The sequence below is a fragment of the Malania oleifera genome, chromosome 10 (genome assembly GCF_029873635.1).
Source record: "Malania oleifera isolate guangnan ecotype guangnan chromosome 10, ASM2987363v1, whole genome shotgun sequence".
NCBI lineage: Eukaryota > Viridiplantae > Streptophyta > Magnoliopsida > Santalales > Ximeniaceae > Malania > Malania oleifera.
The window spans coordinates 54,550,252-54,572,405 of record NC_080426.1 but is presented as its reverse complement, the minus strand read 5'-3'; the positions used below and the strand labels follow the sequence as shown (position 1 = coordinate 54,572,405).

General features: G+C 34.8%; 1 protein-coding gene across 1 annotated transcript; it reads left to right on the top strand.

The window, feature by feature from the left end:
- The first annotated feature begins 19,459 nt into the window (after positions 1–19,459).
- LOC131166094 (transcription factor CPC) lies at positions 19,460–19,910 on the top strand. The gene is made up of 2 exons (XM_058124369.1): positions 19,460–19,656; positions 19,819–19,910. The coding sequence occupies exons 1-2, from the start codon at positions 19,599–19,601 to the stop codon at positions 19,908–19,910; spliced, it is 150 nt and encodes a 49-aa protein (XP_057980352.1). The 5' UTR covers positions 19,460–19,598.
- Positions 19,911–22,154: the final 2,244 nt, after the last annotated feature.

Here is a 22,154-nt window from a genome sequence, read left to right as displayed (position 1 = left end):
TTATATTTATCAGTATTTATTGGCTGAGGGGGAGCATTGGTTGTTCATTATTGATGTGTTCTATATGCTCCCATGATCATGTTATTATATATATATATATATATATATATCCGATTGCTATTCTCTGTTCTTTTCATAAATATTTTATAATGAATGGTATATGTATATAAATTGTTGACTACCTGGTTGCATGTTTAGTTTAGAATGCCTCCTACATGGCAGATGTAGTGGATGTGAAATTGCATGCTGGTTGATAGTTAGGTTCTTGCATGCTCTAAACTTGTGATATACTGTCTGTTTGAGAATCTTCTTGTGCAGGTTAATTTGGAAAATGTCCTATCTACAGACGACATGTTGTCGGATTATTGGTAGACATTTTCCCAAAAACATTAAAGTGTTTTCTAAAATGATATTAGATGTGCATGAAAAATCTATTTTTGGATTTTAAAATGTCTGCACTTGGCTCATTTTTAATTTGAATCATCTAGAACTGCTATTTAAATGTTTTGTAATTGGCAGGTTCTTTATGGGATAAATCACATTTTTAGATAAAATGCTGCTGAAATTTTGAAAAATATATATATATTTTAAATAAACAAGTTCATTGATGATTATAATGAAATACAAGTTAAAACATTTTGAAAGGATGAGTGAAAGCTAGATGAAAATTAATCTCCATCTTAGCATAATCATTAGGCATTTAGAGGAGCTTAGCTCCATCCCTAGGAAAAGATCTTAATGGACTTGCTCGAGGTTATGAGTATCATTCCATGCCTTGATATATCTTTTGTCTTGCATGTGTAATCCATAGGGATAGCTATACTGGTTGCATAGAAGAGTAAATTAATCCTTACCAGTATATTTATTTTAAGGGATTTAAAATTAATGGCTTATACTTTTGACATACTTTGTAAAATTGATCTTGATTAGTATAAGTAGCTTATTTCATCTACTTTATAATTCAAATCAAAAGGGGGTGTATCTAAACGTAAAATTCCTATCATGCTATACTTTCCAATATTCTCAGCTTAGATGTTTGTTGAACATCACTATGGCATATGCTTAAATGAAATGTTTTCCTAAACATCTTAAATTAATATATGACTATTTTGCCACTATCATCTGTTTGCCATATGCTTAAAATGCTAAACCAAAAAATTATTGCTTGCATGATCTTTAAGGTTTCCTTTTCAACAAGTACCCCTAGTATTTCTTGATAATATCATACAGTTAATATATATTCGTATATTTGTTTTATATATATATATATATATATATATATATATATATATATCTATTTACATATATTTTTGGTAATTGGAAAGAAATTCTTTCAAATCAAAAACCCTTTATATCTTGCCCTATCAATATATATATGATTCTAAATTGCATAACTTGTTCGACAACTTCATATGAAAATGCATGCGAACTTGTTAGACTATGTTTGTACTCAAACCCTCTACCTGTTATCATATGCCATGTGTATTATACTCAAATCTTTAACGAGTCTTATGATAAGTTTTCAACTACAATGGTTTGTGTATATTTATGGTCTAAACCTTGTTTTCATGTCATTTGAGTTATTTTAATAACCACTTGTATTGTTTTTTGTGTTTAATTGCTATATTTCATACTTTGTCATTCATTGTGTGTTGCATGAATATATTATCTTTTTAGATGCTGAAAGTAATAATTATTGATCACATTGGACTGTTTGAGTTGATTGTTATGGATAACTGAAAATTTGAACTCAAACAGGTCACTTAGGTACAAATTTATCTTGGGAAATGCTCTATTTTCAAATGGCATGCTACCAAAATTTTCAGAAATCTTCCTAATTTATCTTTTGTATCTAAATGATTGTTGCCTTCATGCTATATTTCTTAGCCCTTTTTGCTATTGCCAAAAGGGGGAGAAGTTAGGCAAAATTGGGTACCACCTTAGGAAAATGTGTTTGAACTTTTAAAATCTTTACATTTCCCTTATGCATAAGTTTAGGGGGAGCCTTTCTTGGCTGTACCCACTTTTGCATAAGGTATTTGTCATCATCAAAAAGAGGGAGATTGTTGTCCTTATAGGTCAAATCCTATTTTGATTATGACAAATACCTTGGTACTAAATGTTGGATGAGTTTGTGTGCAAGATCAATTGGAGCTTTCTATATGATGCACATGGACTTGAAGAAAATAGAGACCCGAAATATTTATCTGTTGTATTTCTATTTTAATTGGGTCTGTAATATTTAAGGCATTATGGTTTGTAATAATTAATGCATATCATGCATGATAGGGTTTAAGCTCAAAAAGACCTAGAATGACCTTAGGTTCCCCATGCATATATAAATGAGTTCCCAATTAAAATTAAATTAATCATCATATGAATATGGACAACACTTTAAAAAGAAAAGAACCGAAAATGCCGAAATTTGCTTGTTCAGTCGATTGAACTCAGTTACACTGAGATCCTCGATCGACCGAACCACAACTAGGTCAACATGTTGACCGCTCGATCGACCGACCAAAAGTATATAGGCATGACCTAGTCGACCGAACCTCCCTGGGTCAATAATTTGACCGCTTAATTGACCGACCGAAAGTATATAAGCAATGCCCTAGTCGACCGAACCCCCATGTGGGAAATGCCAACCACCCAATCGACCGAACCTCCTAGTTCAAAATGACCTAGTCGACCAAACCGCGTGAATTTGGAGAATCACCTTTGAAACCCTCAAGATGGTTGACCATACTTTTAGTTCAATTTTTCCATGGTCAACCGAACTGGACATTACGGGCAATCGAACCTAAAGTTCCGTTGACCGAGCCTCTCGGGTTGTTGAATTTTTACTGAGAGTTAAATGAGGTCAACTTTAATTAAACTTACTCAATCTTTTTCAAAAATACCCAACGTGTCCCCAACGGCTATATTTTTTCCAAGTTCTATATATAGCCCTTCATTTGCAAAAAATAAAGCTTGAATTAGGATTTGAGATTAGGAAAAATTATTTGAAAATATCTTTATCCAAAATCTTTATATCTTTATACCTCTTTAATCCTATTATAAAAATCTACCTCCTATACTCATCTAGTCATTAATATTGAGAGAAGGTAGTGTTCTTCATACTCTTTGTATAAGCTAAACTCTCCCTTGTTATATTTGATTATGTGTTGATTTTTGGAGAGTTAGTTAAGGTTTTTCCCATAATATTTCATTCATAAATATTTGATTGGGAAAAACCCTTGTGTGGCTTATGATCTTGCATCCTCATTGCAAGTTTTCATAAGCTTGATTTGTGCTTTGATGAAAACATTTTTAGCAAGATTGAAAACACTGCTATCTACTGTGTGCTTGATATTTGAGAAATATTGCTTGAGATATTTGTTAGGGTTATAGAAAGCTTATGATTAATCACATTACAAGCATATTGGCTTGACATCGAAAGCCTCACTCTCACATATACACATTGATTTACATCCTATTTGAGAGTAACCACATTGGTTAACAAAATCTCACTTGAGTTTGATATCCTATCATATGTGAGTGCATTATTTGGTTGAGCATATTGGTATACACTTGCTTCGTTTCAGAAGCATATTTGATTGTACGAAAAAACTTGTATTTCATTATTGTATTCTAGGAAAGGTCCTGAAAAGGGAAACTAGCCCAGGTTAATAGTCTCAGATTGGATTTGACTCAATTAGGAAAGTTAGGTGCACCATTTTGTTAAGGTGTGTTTGGGTTGATATCATCCCTGCTAATTGACTTGGTTTTAACTAGTGTCACTCAACCTGTTAAATGAGAAATAGTAGTAATCTTTGTGTTTGTGAGCCAAGATGGGGCCATAAGCAGTATTGGCCAAACATTGATAACATATCATCCGAGCATTTATTTTTTCGTAAATTTATTTACTGCACGTGTATGTTATATTGTGAATGCTGCACAAGATTTACTTTCTGCATATTAATCTTATCTGCGCATTTGGGATTGCTTAGAAAGACCCAAGGATGTGAAATAATACTGATATCTTACTTAACCTAGGAGAAAAAGTTTAAAATTCTCATTCACCCCCTTCTTGGGAATACATCAATCCTAATAGGCTTGGTGCCGAACCAAGTAAAAATACTGGTATTGTTCTTTCTCTTCCTTACACTTTTTATTTTATATCTTGTGCATGATTTATATTTATTTTGTGATATAATTTCTTGTATCTTGCCAAGAGTCTTTATTTTGTAAAAAAATATGTATTCCGCGACAAAGGTCTATTCACCCCCCCCCTCTGACTCTAGTGTATACTCTTGAGGTTGGGACACCGTATCTAACAAGTTGTATCAGAGCAAGGTGCTTGCATTTTTCGAAGTAAAATATAGAGCGTAAACGATCGATGGAGTATTTGGTGAGCACTTCTTCACATGGACGATCCGTATATCAACCACCGATGTTCAACGGTTCCAACTACCACACGTGGAAAAATAAAATGACCGTCTTCATTCACGCATACAAATCAAATTTGTTGGAGATCATCTCCAAAGGAAACTTCTCAATCACAAATAAAAATTACGATATTCCAAAGGCTTTATTGGAACAATCACCAAACGAAAAAAGGTTAGTTCAACTCAATTTTAAAGTAATGCATATTATTTATTGTGGTTTAAATGATGTTGTACATAGTTTTATTTGTGAATGTAAAACTGCAAAAGAAATATGGGATGTACTTGAAAACATCTATGGAAACCCATCTCAAAATGAACAAACAAAAATGTGCATGCTTTAAAATTGACTACGGAAATAGGGCATGCATCGACTAGTAGCACCAAGACCACCCTGAGATCTCAGACAAGACTCATCTAGGATAATAAGGGACTCATTGACTGATGCATGTGTGTTGCTTGTTGTCTAGTCCATTGACTCGTTGACGAGTGGCCTCAAGCAGCTGGATATAATGCGCAGCTAACAGCTAGTTCTCGAGGCAAACAAGGAGCACTCGCACCCTATTTTCAGGCAACAGTTATCTGAGGCTCTAAACTATAAATATGACCCATTTGAATGTTAGAAACACTTCCCTAATTATGGTCAAAGTATAAAAATCCTATCTTATTCATTTTAAATTGTTTAAATACTATGCTGGGAACTTTTGAAAATTAAGTCAATGTTGATAAGTTCAAAATTAAAACCAATGTGATGTTTTAAATTGTGTATATGTCATTATCAATTGATTTGTCTCTTTTAAAAAATGTTGGCTATTGTTTATGGGATGAAATAGCATGTGCTCCAAGCTTATTAAATGGAAATACCTTGTTTTTCTCATATGAGATACTAAGGTTTTGAATTTAAGTTCAGAGGCATGCTATGATAGGTAAATTCATATCTTATAGAAAAGAGATGTATTTCTTAGTCACATAATTCGTTTTGATAATATATACTCTTGCTTGAATACATAGTAGAATATCTAAACATAGCATTCATGAATTGAAGTTTAGTAAAAATAATCATAACAACAAGGTATTCTAAAATGAAATATTTATTTGTGTTATCATTTGTTTGAAGAATACCTTCCCATTGCAAATTAGGAGAACATGTCTCCTATTTTCTAAGAGCATTGTCAAATAAAGCCAAGTTTACATCTACATGCTCTTTACCAAGTTGTTTGGATACATTTACCAACAAGCATGAATATTTTGTGCTTATTTTGAACATGTTTATTCTTGAATGATCATTGAATGATTGATCTACAACAAATGGTATAACTCATAAATCGTCATTTATGAGTTTGAAAGGAAGCCAATCTAGGCTTTTCTAATGTTATGGTTTAGCACCCAAAATTTTGGTATATGTGTTTAGCACTCACCTCACCACCATGGAATTTTATATTAAGGGGGAGAAATCTTTCTTAAGGTAAAATGAATTGTACCTCTCTTTTTTATGAGGATCAAAGGGGGAGAAGTTTTTTTTTTTTTGGTGACCTATATGGAGAAGTGAAATACATGTGGGGTAGAATGCATATGGTTGCATGAAAGTTCTTTTTGCTTATTTGTTTTATCTTAAATGAACTTTGTATGGTTTGCATAAATATAGCTCCAATAGTTATGAATGTCTTTATTATGTTTTATATGCATATAGTAAGGGGGAGCAAACTTTAGTTTATTTAACAATATGCATAATTTGAAGGGGAGCTTTAAAATATACCCTATAGAGAACACCAATGGTTTGTCATCATCAAAAAAGAGGAGAGTGTTAGCCTTGGTGGCTACATGAATTTAATTGTCTTGTTTTGATGATAACAACCCATTAGTGGTTCTAGGTTAGCTTATCTTTGCATATCAAGCCATAGAAAGTATAAATATAAATGCAAAGGATAAGTAAATTAGTAATAGGTTAGACATCATAAAAAAGGGGGAGAATGTTAGCCTTGGTCGTTACCCCATCATTGTTTTAGGTGTTTTGATGATGTTAACCTATATATTGTTCCTAGTGTTTTCCTATCTTTGTAGATCATGTTTAGTATAGGTTCTCTTACATGAAGAACTGGATCAAAGGCAAAGATCGGATCGAGTTGACGTGCGAATATGAAGATCAAAAGAAGACGTACTCGGAAGGACCCAAGCACAACCGGAAGATTAATTGTTAATTTATATGTAATAAGGGTTGTGTGAGTTAGGAACATTTTGTAACTCTTGAGGGTGCGTTTCTAGTGGACATACCTCTACGAGCACATACTTGTACTCCTCTATAGTTAGTACAATATCCAAGTTCCTTTTCTAGTCAATATAATTAGCTCCAACCAATTTGTTTTCTTTGAGAATAACAGTCAGGGGATTGAAAGTCATTTTAGTCATGAGAATCACATATTATAACAAAATATAATGAGCAATAATAAAATTTTAATTCAATTAAAAGAATATGGTTCCCTCTACCAACATTTTTTTTTAAAGAATCTATTAACAACCTAGCACACCGTGAGTAGTATACCATGATTGGAGGTTGTCTACTATTCAACATTTGTGTAGATAGGTGAGGACCTATTAATTTTACTATCCAGGCAAGCAACTATGCTAAGAAAAATTAAATTGTTGACTTAGCTTTGGTCGTACAAATAATAGCAGTGACTCAAATGGTGAAGATACTATTATTCATAACTAAGTGTATACCATCACATAATAATAAACCTATTGTCCCATAGTGAATCCCCAGATGGAGAGGTGACCAATACTAACAATTACTAGAGTTTATACTTGGTGAGTCCGTAATTAATTTCATCTGATGGGGAGGAAGATACTAATATCATCACATAAAATTAATTACTTCACCTATAAGCTAGTGATGGAGACCATGGGATTTATATGTAATAAATTCCCTCACCCACTTAGTATTTAATTCATGAGGGACACAAACACATGTTTAATATTTCAATAAATTTAATATTCCATTATTGGTAACTAAAATACGCACAAGAAATAAAATTCCAAATTCCCTTAACTTATATATATATATATATATATATATATATATAAATTGTATTATAACTTGAGAATTTATTTTATTCTCTAGTTGCACATGCATATACCAACATTAAAATTTTAAATTTTACATGCTAATAACATAGCACAAGTACAACAAACATGCCAAGCAAGCATATATAAACAAGAAATATGATACAATAAATATCTTAGCTATTATGTTCAAGTAGCTTGCATCATAACACCGTGAATCCTTGTTTGTCATTACGAAGTGCCGGGGTTCGGCGGGGGGCTTGGGGGTAGTCCCCTTGGTGGGGTTCAACCTACCCAGTCAGGTAGCAGGGGTCCAAAGGGTAGCGCCACTTGTGGGGGCTCGAGGGCAGCACCCGTAAAACCTAGACGAAAAACCGCATCACTGTTCTAGGGTTTTTCCTATTTTCCGCCACTACTATGTGCTGCTACCGACCATCTGATCATTATTCTGTAACTATGGTTTCACCCAATTTTCGACCACTATTCACATGCCGCAACTATGCCTTCTCGAATGAAGCTGAATCAGATTACAAAATCATATGTTTCCATAATTGGAGTTCACATGCTACGAATCTTGAAATAAACAATCGCAATCACAAAATGGATTATTGACATTATTGGTCATATCCCATTTTGATTATGGCAAATACTTTGGTATTTAATGGTTGATAAGTTTGTATGCAAGACCAATCAGAAGTATCATATGGTGCACACACATTGGCTTAAAGAAGACAAAGACCCTAAAGATTATTTTGTGTTGTAATTCATTATTATTCATTTCTGGGTCTATAATAGTAACATAGGGAAATGGTCTGTAATAATTAATGTCTTACTTGCATGGTAGGATGGTTAAGCTCAATGACCATAGTTGGAACTTAGGGAACACCCTTGGTCGACCAACACCGAATTTTTTCGGTGTCCTCAAATGGCCTAGAATGACCCATAGGACACTCATACGTGCACATATATATATATATATACACACACACATATATATATATATATATATATATATATATATATATATATTTGTGGTTAAATGGAAAGGGTGATTGCATAATTAAATTGAACCAAAATGCACTTAAGTTGCATGTTCAGTTGACCATACTACTCAAGTACAATATCTCTCGGTCGACCGAACCGATGTTAGGTCAACAGTTTGACCACTTCTCGGTTGACCAAACTTGCCAGTTCATTCTCACCCGGTCGACCGAACTCCCTCTAGGCCAACTATTTGACCATATGGTCTACCGAGCCAAAATTGTATGCCAACCACCTGGTCGACTGGGTTCCCACATGTGAGAACTCAAAGCTCCAATCGACCGAACTACTTAGTTCAAAAGCTCTCATTCGATCAAACCGTGTTAAAAAGGAAAATCGCCTCTAGAACCTGATTGACCAGTCGACTGAACTTCTAGTTCAATTTATGACCGGTTGACCGAACATGCATAACTCGGTCAACCGAACCTTGCTTCGGTCGACTAGTGCTCTTGGGTTGCTCCAATATTTTTACCGTGGTTAAAATATTTAAACGGGGTTAATTGTATTAAAATGTATTAAAATATTTATAATAATTCCATACATGTCCTGAACGGTTATATTTTTGCGGAACTCTATATATACCCCTTCATTTACAAAAATTAGCAAGAGATTAGAAAAACAATTAGCAAATTTTATCTGATTTTCAAAAGCTCATTTTCTCATATTCAAGCTTCATTCTTCTATTCTTACTCATCCGCATTGTAAATCTAGCTAAGAGTATTATTGTGAGTTTCTAGTTAAGCTTACACTCTCATTAGTTCTAGTTGATTGACATACATTTTTATCTGAGAGTAAGCTTGAGTTTTTCTAAGAGACTTCATTAATAAGTATTCCGTAGGAAAACTTCATAGAGGTTGTGAGTTTTGCATCATCATTGCAATACTCAAGAGTTCGTATTGCTTTTTGTTTGTGAAATAAATTTTTACGAGCCGATTTCAAATATCCAGTGTGCTTATTTTTTAGAAAAATACTTTGGGATATTTTCTTGTGAAGATCTTTGTTATTGTACCTATTGATTGATAATATCATCTTGACACAAAGATCAAATAATTTTTACAAACTGATTTCAAATATATCGTGTGATTTACTTTAAGAAATATTTTGTTGAGATATTTGTGCATACGCAAAAAGATCTTTGTTAAAATATCTTTTGATTGATTTTATCTTATTGAACACAAAGATCAAATCGTTTTTTAAATTAAATCTTAATATATCTTGTGGTTTATTTGTACAAAATTATTTGTTAAGATATTTGAAGTGTGCTTGTGATCTTTATTTGTGCACTGTGATTGAGAATATTATTTTGACACAAAGATCCTATCACTTGCACTCTCACGCACTGATTGAAATACTTGCATAGATATTTGAGAGTAGACACTTATACTATACTGAGTTTATCAAATCCTATCTTTTGGTAGTGCATTGATTATACTGTGCATATTGTAGTACATATCTGCTTAGTTGAGAAGTACATTTTTCGTACACAAGTTTTATTGAGAAATCTGTTGTATTCCAGCCATGGCCTGAGGGAGCGGTAATCTAGCCCAGAAGGATTGTGTAGGTTGAGGTCAGCCATGTGTTAATTGACCTGGTTGTAAAGGTTAAGATCAGCCCTCTGCTAATTGACCTAGTTGTTTAGGTGCCGCTCCACCCGTTAAGTGAGCCTATAGTGGTAATCCTTGTGCTTGTTAGCCTAGGCGGGGACATAAGCAATTTGGCCAAACCTCGATAACATATCGCGTGTATCATTCACTTTTTCTACACTTTACTTTACTGCACGTGTATGTTTATTTATTGATTGCATAGTCTGACCCTAAGTTGTTCAATACTGTTGTTAAACCAATTGACTTAAGCAATAATTTTTAAATACCCAATTCACCCCTCCCCCCTCTCGGGATTGCACCAAAGCTAACACATACATTCGTGTGACCATAATTTTCGGACAAAAAGTTGTAAAACAAAGGTTAGTGTATACACACATTCTACCCTAACCATGCATTGGTTCAATTTTCGAAGAACATGGTATTATTATCCATATATAGTATCAATCGAGGCTCTGATACCAATTGAAGGGACCTATAGAATAGCCCTAAAATCCGGCTATAGTACATACGGATAACAAAAAATAATAATTTCTTCATGCAAACCCTAATTGCGTGATTAGGATTATACCTTCTAGATCTTTCTGATTTGATCTTGAATCTGCAAGTACAAAAACGAGCTCTTGAAGATGACCAAGAATCTTCTACTGTATTCCTTGAACACACCTTGCTCCTGAGAGAGTGGGCTCGTAAGCCGCTGCTAGGGTTTTCTTCTCTCATGAAAAATGTTTGCCTTTGTGAGAGTTCGCTCATCTCACCCTAGCTGCTGAATGGAGCGCGTGTATATAGGCCATAGTAGGGACCTATAGGAAAATATGACTACGACTTCTCACATAATTAAGAATTCCTAATCTGACCCGAATTCATCCTTAATTACGTTAATTATAATTCATACCACTAAATAATTATAATTGCACTCCCTTTCATATTCGAAATTAAATTTCGAGCTCCTATTATTAAATTCTTATTTATCTCCCCACATAAAGATTACAAATACACATTTCTTAAATTAAATTATTGATAATTAAATTAATTGACATATTAATTCCCTAAGACCTTCCACTTAACTTATTTGATGTGTCGAATTCAAAATCCACCTACAGGGTTTGACACAATCAAAACTTATAAGCTTCCTCAATGGGGTGTCACCAATCTCGATACTAGGACATGGATTCCATCAATAATTAATGTTCACCATACATATAATGTTATCACCCAACTCACTGAGTTCTTTGACCCATAAAAAATCTCACTCTTATATGAATCAAAGTAATAAACACTATATGCACGTATCCAACAATCATATCAGGATTAAGAATATAAGCACTCATAATAATCATGAGATATTAATTGTTTTATATAGTCAGTATAAAAACAATTACCCCAAGACGATCTTATTCAGTACACACAAAGTATACTAGCACAAGGAGTTGGAACTGTACCCTTCCTAATAGTCAAGATAGACCTATTAAAACCTTGTGCTACAGTCCTACCAATGGTGTGTCCAATTTCATTTAAGACTATGAACAATAAACTTATATTCTATAAGAACTAATGATCTAATCTTCTGTGTATAAGTCATACTCTACACACTAGATTACCTATTATATAGAATAAAAGACACATATGCATAATCATTAAATAAATAATGTCAGGAAAACATTGCTTACAATGATTCTCATTAAAATGGAATAACTGAAGTTATTAATAAATACTAAAACCGATTACATAAAGTATGTCTTTCGGTATAAATCCCTAACAATGATGTGCATGCACACATTAAACCTAAATAATTTTTACAACTTAGAAAACAATAAATAAAGTCTTAAAGTCTTTTGTTCTATGATTTACTATGGAATATGCCTTGGAATATGATCGTTGATGTGCATTCAAGGCTTCCATTTCCCATCTATTGCCCGTACTTAGAAAGATAAATAAGGTCATACACTTAGCACCTAGATGAGATACTGTTGTTAATCATAATCAAAATAGGGATCAAACTCTAAAAGTCAGTAATAGGCTCAACTGAAAGTCTCCTACTAATTTTTTTTCATGCAAATCTCAAGCAAGTCAATTGAATTGGGAAACAAATCATCATTCTTTATTGCAAATTATTCAAGAAATCATTCAATTTAATTGAATATTTAGGCATTTTCTCTTTTGTATTTTTCTTGTATTTCATGGAATTTCTTTGGTGTATTTTTCTAAAATTCGGTATTACGGACCCCTCCTGAACAATGAGAATGCCTAATTTTTTACATTGGGCCCTAGACAAAATGGGGTATCAACAATGGGAATTTATTTATTTTTAAAAAAAATTATTATCTTTTGATCAAGTGATTCTGTGATTCATACTTCTTGCTTATGTTGGTCTATTTTGGACATTAGCTAAATGTTGTTTAAAATTTTATTTTGCTAATTTTTGGAAATGATGTGGCTTTTATATTGATTAAACCTTGACAGAGGCTTAAGGTAAGGTTGTTACTCATTGTATTTTGTAAATTTTCTCTTTACTAACACTTATTCCTTAAGTTTATAGTCCCGCCCTTTCCGAGTTTTTACGATTTCTATTTTGATCAATTTTCTATTAATGATATCTGTCGTGATGTCCTCCTGCGCAAGGTGGAAACACACCCATGTGTGTGTATTGCCCCAGGGTACATGAACTGGAAAATGTGTGTGACTTTTGAAAATGATATTTTCATTGAAAACCAAGGTGTGATGGAGTCACCACTAACCTTTTGAAGTGTGGTTAGAACACTTGATTACTACCGATCTACGTCACCAGAGTCGAACTCAAGAGTACGGTTACGCGAGGGGAAGACATTAGCACCCCCTACGCACCCATTCTTACGAACGATACCAGATTAATCAAAACTTATCTCTTAAACCAAATTTAACAAGCCTTTAAGATCACTCCTTTCCAAAAATTGGAAAAATGAAAATATTATATAGGTATTCCCTCAGAATCGGGGCATATCGTACTCCAAAGAGTTCATGCCTCCCTTTGAAATCATCGGGATTGGAAAATAGAGAAAGTAGGGTACAAAGTACACTCCAGGGGTTTTTGGAATTTTTATAGAATTTTTTAAGTGAAAAAAGTAATATTTTGGGAGATTTTGGAGTTTGTTCGGGATGGAAGCAATTTTCGGGGCCTCAAAACACTTTTGTGATTTTTCTAAGTATGAAGGCATTTTTGTGATTTTTTAATATTTTTCTTGAACTTCAAAATAGCACAAATAAAATTAAGACAAAAACCATGAAAGTCAAAGTTTGAAAATTTTTTTGGGATTTTCTAAAATTTTTGTGATTTTTTGACATTTTATGATTTTTGTGGATTTTTTTGAATTTTAGAATTATTAAAGTAAGGATAATACAAACTGAACCAGTTCAATGCAGCTCAAAGGATCCAACCGGTTCGGGGTGAAAACCAAAAAGGTCAACCTGTTTAGGGTCTGGTCAAGACCAAAGGGTTTAGGGTATGAGTGTGAACATGCGCATGTACACTGAGTGCATAGGTGTGTGTGCATGTGCACGTGTTTTCTACGTGCATGAATGTATGTGCATGTGCATGAGTGTTGAATGCATGGGTGTGTTCATACGTGAATGTGTACGTGTATGGGTGTGCATGCATGTGCATGAGCGTAGAGTGCGTGGGTGTGCACATGCATGAACGGGCACGTGTGTGGGTGTGTATGCATGTGCATGCACGTGTGTGGGTGTGTACACATGTGCATGCATGAAGGTGGTGGTGTGAGTGTTGGAATGCATGAGTGTGGACATGCATGCATGAAGGTGTACGTGTATGGGCATTGAAGTGTGTGCATGTGAATGTACGTGCATGTGAGTGTAGATATACATGTGAGAGTATTCATGAATGAACATGTATGTGTGATGGGATTGTTTTTAAAATGACTTAAAATATTTTTGGGATTTTTCTTTTATTTTTCTAGATTTTTAGGCATTTTTCCTGACTTTTATGAGTTTTTTATGATTTACTTGAAGCTTAAAAGAAATTATTTAAAATAAAATAAAATAAAAATTGGTAAGAACCAGCTTGGGGAGGGGGTAGGTCCAGTTAAACATTGACTGGTCCAGGAGAGACGGTTTAAGGCCAGTCAAGGCCATAGGAGTCAACAGTCTTTGGGAACCGGTTAACGAGTGGGGGAGACTAGTTTGAAATTGGTTCAGGGGTGCCACATGTTGTCCAGTAAGTGCAAGCTAGAGAATTGGCCTGGACTGAGGACGTGGGTGGATGGTGGCTGTCTGTCTGGGAAGAAGATCTGACAGTTGGGGAAGACCTATGTGGCCATGACTTGGAACGTGGATGCGGGCAACAATCAACGATTAGGATTTGATCAAAGGGGTAGGATCACCACGTGGCAACGAGTAGGCGAACTATCATTTAATGCTTCTAACAGACCTCGGGGAAACATGTCACGCCTGCATGTGTGGGAAATTGGATTGCCATGTGGCACTAAGTGAGCAGAGGAGCAAGTCATTTAATGTCATCTGACACAAGGAAGATCCCGACTATTGATGCATGGAGGGGATTAGACGGTTGAGGACTTCACCCACATAGATCTTCTATCGTGGCGTGATCTGGTTCGTCAGATGGGGAGACAATCTGACAACTTATAAAGGAGGCTCACAGGCTTTTGAGCACATTAATGGTTATGGTGATGCACTTGCTAGGTGTCACCCGACAAGTGGAGAAACGTGCAGGCACTCATAATGGCTCCTTCAAATGAGATGATCTAAGTCGTTCCTGATCTGCGAGGAATAGACGGCTACCCTGAGTACTGACACAGCGAAATCTAGACCATTGAAGGGAAATGGAAACAGACAGACACGAAAGAGCCTCGTGTTTTCTTTGATTGGATGGATGAAGGAAACCCACGTTGTTGAATCTTGTTGCCCTAAGGGTTTAGTTATTTAAACCCAAATTTTTTGTTTTGCCCATTGTTTCCCTTTCTCATTCTCTCGCATACCCTCCCTCTCTCTTCTCTCTTCTCTCTTCTCTCTTCTCTCATCTCTCATCTTCCTCTCTTCTCTCACACTCTCTATTCCCCTTTCTCTTCTTTCTCAGACAAAAGCCCTTTCAGTCTCCTCACTCTTCATGTTCTTTTACTCTCTCTGTTGTAGGCCAAAATGAGGCTTGAGATCCTGGTAATCAGAAAATGGGGAAGATCCAAGACTTCCCAGATTGATCCCGTGTTCAATAGAAAGAGAAAGGGATCCTCAGAAAGATAATTTTTTTTAATGTTTTTTTTATTCTGTTTTCTCTTCTCTTTTCTTCCTTTTTTTGTTTGTTTCTTGCTATGAAAAATACTGGTGATGTGTGTGATGTGTTGATCTGCGTGATGATGATGGCTTTGTTTTAGGGTTTCGATTGTATGTGCGAGGGTAAAGACGAGTTATCTCGAATTGGTCTTGGTGAGTGAAAACCAGGCTGACTCATGTGAGTCAACCCAATGAGTGTGTGAGTCAAACTGGGGCTGACTCGTGCGAGTCAACCCGAGTGAGATAAGTGGACTCGAGGAACCCTGAGTGAGCCACGTAGGCTCTATCACGTGCTTAAGTCACATGTCATCTTTTGGGTTTTGAAACTCAATTAGGGCCTCTAGGTTTTTGAATTAAAATGGGCTGAGGTTTGAAACTCGAGTGGGTCGGGGGGTATGTTTAGAGTTGGGCCTTGGTTTTAAGTAGGCTCTGAGCCGGTCTGCTCCCTTTAAAAAATAGGACCCAAATAACTTTAAAAATAGGACCAGCCCAATTCAAATTTTAAAACAAGTCCTCTTTTGATTTAAAAAAAACAAAACGGGCTAGCCCATTTGTATTTTAAAACAAAGCCCACATGGACTTTCAAAACGGTCCAACCCAATTTAAATTTCAAAACAAAGCCCACGTGGATTTTTAAAAACGGGTCAACCCAATTTGAATTTCAAAACAGGGCTTGGGCTAGTTCAAAATAGGTACTAGGCTGGGTAATTTCAATAACAGGTCTCGGTTAATTTTTTAAAAGCAGATTGGACTGGTCTTTTAAAATAGGGTCAGCGGGCTTTGAACCCAAACCCGAGCTTAGGTCAAGGGGTTTGGGTCACATAGCTGAGGGTTTGGTTCTCAATTCCAATACGGGTTTGGGTAGGGGTTTGAACCCAAATTCAAAACCAGAGGCACCTCTACTCACACTTATACACTACACATCTTAATTCGGTATGTAGCCCAAACGGTAAGTAGGTTTTTACCTCGAACTTTATCTCCTCCTTCTTTACTCCTCTCTCCTATGTCTATCTGAGTAACCTAGTTGTCTGCTCTGAGGTCTAGTTCCTAGCAATTCCACTTAGCTCCTCCTCCTTTGCTCTTTGTGTTCTGAATTCTTTAGAGTTTTCTCTCTCTCTGCAGTATGTAATGCAGAGCTTTCACTTATTCCCGCCCTTCCCTTCTGTCCTCTTCTTCAGCAAAGTCTCTCTCTGCTCTCTAACTTCCTCTCTCTCCCAATTCCCGCAGGGTTTCTTTATGCTTTGTTTTTCTTTCTCTCTTTCTCTATCTATTTTCACAGAGTAATTCTATGCTCCCCTGGTTGTCTTGTTACAGTGCTGAGACTCCCTATTTATAGGGAGTTTGGGGTGGCCTTTGGCGCCAATTTCCCCATAACGGAATGTTAGAGAGGGAATATTATTTTCCAGGTTTCCTCTCTTCCTTGCACACGTGAATTTCCATTTCCATTTTTGAAATTCCTTCTAACCAACTAATTCCTTTCAGTGCACAGGTGATTCAGGAGATCCAAGTGGAATTATAGGAGTGGTGGGCTTTCAGGGCTCTTCCATGTGGCCTTCAAGGATAGGAGGGCTTGGTATCTTTCATTTTGTTTTTTTTTTTTGTTTTTTTTTTTTTTTTGTATTTTCTTTTCTACTACAAACTGATTTTATTCTCTCCTCCTTGCGCAGGTGGACTGGGTAATCCAGGTGGCAACGCAAGAATGGCGGGCATAGAATTGTCTTTTATTTTTTTGTTTGCAATTTTTATGCATTTTTATTTATACTTTTGGCAACCTCAACCTATATGTACCCATAGGTTTTCTTTCGTGCAACATCACTTTGTACAACTTTTCATTCCCCTGTAACTTACATTTCCGTGTATATATTTTGTACTTTGCAATGTTATTTCATGTTTTTTGTTTTTTGTTTTTTTTTTTTTGAATGTAAGTTTGCCTTTTATTTTTATTCTAGTGTGCACATCTACTGCACGTGCCCTCATTCCCTTTGTTGTAATAAAATGTGACCTCACGTACTCTTTATGAACCAACTTTGACCCAAAAACCAAAGTCCTACTTTGTCCCACGAAAACAAAGGTTAATAAAACATGACTTTAATACCCAAACAAAAACCCCAACCAAAATCAAATACTGAATTCACACGCTACAAATCTCAATTTATAATTTAGATACTTCAACTTAAAGGACTCTATTTAAATATGAAAACTCAATTCCAGAAGTTAGGATGACTCAATTCAAAATCCCTAGACTCAAATGAAAAACTAGACTTTCAAAATGAGAGGACAAAATTCTAAAACCTAAATATCTTGACTAAAAGTTTTGGAGACTTTAATTATGAGGACTCATTTTTGAAAACCTAATACAAGAAAACCTAGTTTTGAAAAGAAAACTAATTTTGAAATTAAACAAAGTCGAATAAACTTAGTTCAAAAGGGCTTAATTTTTGGTTTTTTAAGACTTGAACCATAATACGTAACCTAAGGGAAACAGAGATTAATTTTGCAACTAAGAGAACCTAATTAATAAAAAAAGGACTCGGCCTAACAACTTGTTTTTAAACCGAAAAATCAAAACTCGGATAAAAAATCTTTAAGACTCAATTTCGAACTAATTTTCTGACATTTGTAAGGGACTTGACTACCTAGAATCAAAAGGACTTCAATTGGGGAATTAGGGTCTTGATTTTGATAGAGGGCTTGTTTAGGACTCAAAGTCAAGTTTTGTCGTGTTGGGTTTTCTTGGGGTGACATGATTAAAATTGAGTGCCTACACTATCAATTAATAATACAATTTTTTTTTAAGCATATAGGGTTTTAATAGAAAGAAAATATTGATAAGGGAAGGCCGATCTAAAAGCCTACTAGATAAAAATTCATCAAAGAATGTTCAAGAGAAGATTATGTCTAAATTAATAAAAAAGTTTAGGTGTGGAAACTGGAGTGTACATATGCACATCAATCTTTGGCATATGTTAGCGATAAATCGTATTTATGATAATTTAAGCTAGTAAAAGGATTAGTAGTATAAGTAAGAGCATAGTAAATTAGTCACTCATAGATACAAAAACTTAGATATGAATCATCATACTGCTATTTATGTGCACATGTATCTACTTTTAGTGATAGAGATGATTATAAAGCATGTTTAATCAGTACATCGATTTCTATTTGATCGTTTATGAAGAGTTTTTTAGCATTTTTTTTTTTTTTTGTGAATTGCATGATAATATTTTAAATTTTCTACATCCGTCATAGGTGTTGCACTTTTCTTATTAGAATGATTGATTTGATTCGATTCAGAATGATTTCATTGTCGTAATGTTTGAAAAACTAACTTCTAGTTCGGTAGTACTAGGCTACTTGTACTGCATACTAGTTGCTTGTTCTTACTACTTTAACTCAACACATATTTTTCCAAAATCTTGTTTATCCATTATTAGATCGGATGATCTGATCTTATAATTATCCTCAATTACTTTAATTGCCTGGGTGATATGATAACTCATTCAAAATTATGCTTATTACTGTAACTTAAACAACTTTAACTGAACATTAAACCACACTAAAGGAAACTAGCTTATGAATGCGATAGAATGAATGGGTGTTCTCCACTGATAATGCATGGCTTGGCATGGGACACAAGTCATGCTTTCATCCAAGCGTCAGAATCAATCAAGTACTCAGTACCCTAATGAATGGCCAGTGGGATGAAAAGACACTTATACCCCTATTCAAAACCCTTAATTTGTAGCATTGGCGCCCCACCCCAACAAGACTAATATTGTCATTTCATCTCATAAAAGTGCCGATTTAGTACCCTTTAATTGACCTCTGTTTTCTTAACTAGGATCATCAAAGATAAAAACACGGGGACAACCATAAGTCAACCTAAGCTTTATTTTATGCTCATATATATAATATTTTTCCCGATGGGTTGCCGACTGACTGGTTTTGTTTGTTTGGTAGGACCTGTCGTTCCGCCCCCTTTGGTGCTCACGCATGGCAGCTCTTTTTCCTATTATGTTCATCCATTGGAACCAGTGAAAAACTTAACCATCCTCGGTTAAATAAATTGACAAAGTCCTTTGTGGGCAAGTTGTCTTAAATGTGCGCGAATTATTCTTCCTTTCCAGACACAACTCTCTCTAATTCTTCCTCACCCCCTTCTCACAAATTCTTTCTGCTAACGTAAATTATGGATAAGCGTCGCCGGAAGCAGACCAAGACTACCCACCAAAGTTGTTGCTCCGAAGGTGCGTGTTTTCTTTTACCTTTTTTTTCTCTGGCTACACCGCTTTCCTCTTTGGGCTCTTACATACACATTCATTAATTCCTTCTGCTGTCATTGAATTGTCCGTACATAGGAGTGAAAATCTTACCTTCCGCCTCTCTCTCTCTCTCTCTCTCTCTTGCAGAGGTGAGCAGTATCGAGTGGGAGATCATAAACATGACAGAGCAGGAGGAAGATCTTATCTACAGAATGCACAAGCTCGTTGGAGACAGGTAAGTTAATAAGGAAGCGATTGGAAAAGCTTGCAGTACAGTTTGGGATATATATTGGTTTTTTTGATTTGATTTGATTTGAAATGGGGACATAGAGAATCAAAGGTTAGAAATTAATGGTTTGTTGCTGCTTTTCGTGCTCTGCATATTCGAAGAAAGTCCCCTGTGCCTATCTATACTTCCTTTGTTTGACTTTGTGTGCTTCTGTCATTGCTCTCTCTTTTTTTCTTTTTCTTTTTTTTAAAAATATTCTTAGCTTTTATTTTTGGAGCAACTTAGGTTTGAATAAAATATAATATAAAATTTATATTAAAATTTGTTTAAATCTATTTAAATTTAAAATTAAGACTTAGAATTCATGCAAGATCATCTTGTCTCAATTTAAATTTTTTTTTTTTTTCTAAAATGTACCAAATTGATAAACCAATTTTAATTTTGAATTTCAGAATGTTTTCATAGCTTTCTATCTTTTTTAAATAATAGAACCATAGAGCGTCGACTCAATAAATATTTAGTTTTGAGCCCCCATGGGCAAGGCACGGTGGTAAAGCAGGCGGAGATAACATGAGCATCGGAGTTCGATTCCTAACGGTGACAAGGTCTTGGTGCGCTTTGTAGCCCCTCGAGGGGTCTCATCCACATGATGTAAAGGGAAGGCCATGGGAGAGTAACCACTTCCTGAAAGCAAACCAAAGTGTGAACCACATTCGGATTAACATTGAGCGGCGCATTAGGGGGGAAGGTCGCTGATCCGTAGATTTGGTGTCACACCGGGGGTTTAAAGGGGTCGTCGTTGGCTGAAGTTTTCACGTGAAGAAAAAAAATATATTTAGTTTTGAAAATAATTTTTATTTTTATTTTTTAAATAATGACAAAAATATTATATCATTTTTCAATAAAGAATAAAAATATTTCCCAACTTTTACATCCAAAATGCTAAAAAATAGAAAATAAGATGTTTTTTTTATAATTATTTGAAAACATTTTAAATAAAAAATTATAAATTATTTTTCACAACTGAATGAATTCGTTTGGAAATGAAAAAAATATAAATTATTATTAAAATTTAGGAGCGTTTTGAACGATTGGTAAAAATAATTCATGTAATTTGTTATCTACATGATTATTATTGTTTTTCTTTTGTAATCCATTTGAATTAAGAGTAGTGCCTTGATTTTTAATAATTTTGCAAGAGGTTGCACTGAAGTTTTGATGTATTTATTATGTTTTGATTGAGATGAGTCAGGTGGGGAATAATAGCAGGGAGAATTCCTGGGAGGAAAGCAGAAGAAATAGAGAGGTTTTGGATAATGAGACATGGAGAAGGATTCGCCAATAGACGGAAAAAGAGTTGAGCGTATGTAGTATTTTTGAATTGTTTCTACCTTAAAATTTAAACCTCAGATTAATTTAATGGGGGTTGGTGGCTACTGGCTGCGTTTCTCTGCCGTTCTCTCTTTCTTGTCGTTCCATTTTTGGACAGCACCGAATGTAATTGCAATGTAACGCTATGTGTTTGGTACAGAGCTAATGTTCTTTCATCAGTTCTGACGTCTCTTCCTTCTTTAAATGCATTTCAGTCTGCGCCTTGAAGCTATAAATATCCTCTCTCTCTCTCTCTCTCTCTCTCATGTTTAATTATTAGCTTTTTATGACTTCATCTCTTTGATGAATTTAAGCTAGCCAACGGGGAAAAAAGCACCGTTTTAGAGATATTGAAGGGGTAGGATGTTTCTATGACATGTAATTAAGTACTTTTAAGTTTCCCCAATTGAGCTTGCAGTTATATAATTTTACTTATGAGTTTGTCTCTATTTAAAAAATGATAAATATTTATATGTATGTAGTTGGAGGTTCAAGATCTTATGATCTAAAGGGTTTAGGTTAAGTTGGTATTTATTTATGTATATCATGTTGATATTAGACCCGATGATTTTTAAGACTTCAAGGGATTGGATAATATTACGTAGATGATAAATGTTTGCTGATTTGAATGCGCAGCAGAAACACACACAACTCGAATCTGGAACAAATAATGCAAACACTCAGCGATGAATATACGGAACAAACAATCATAACAAGAATAATGGAAAATAATAAAATCAACTATACAAGAAATTACGTGGTTCGGCAATGTGCCTACGTCTATGGGAGCAAGTGGTTGATTTTCACTATCAATTCATCAAGCATGTCAAGCTTACATTAAGGGTTAATAAATATAGTTTATATATCTAACCCTATGCGTACA

Excerpts from the sequence above, each read along its gene's own strand:
- LOC131166094 (XM_058124369.1), top strand. The coding sequence starts at position 19,599 with ATGGATAAGCGTCGCCGGAAGCAGACCAAGACTACCCACCAAAGTTGT. Across the intron at positions 19,657-19,818 it reads CCAAAGTTGTTGCTCCGAAG|AGGTGAGCAGTATCGAGTGG; the intron begins GTGCGTGTTTTC and ends TCTCTCTTGCAG.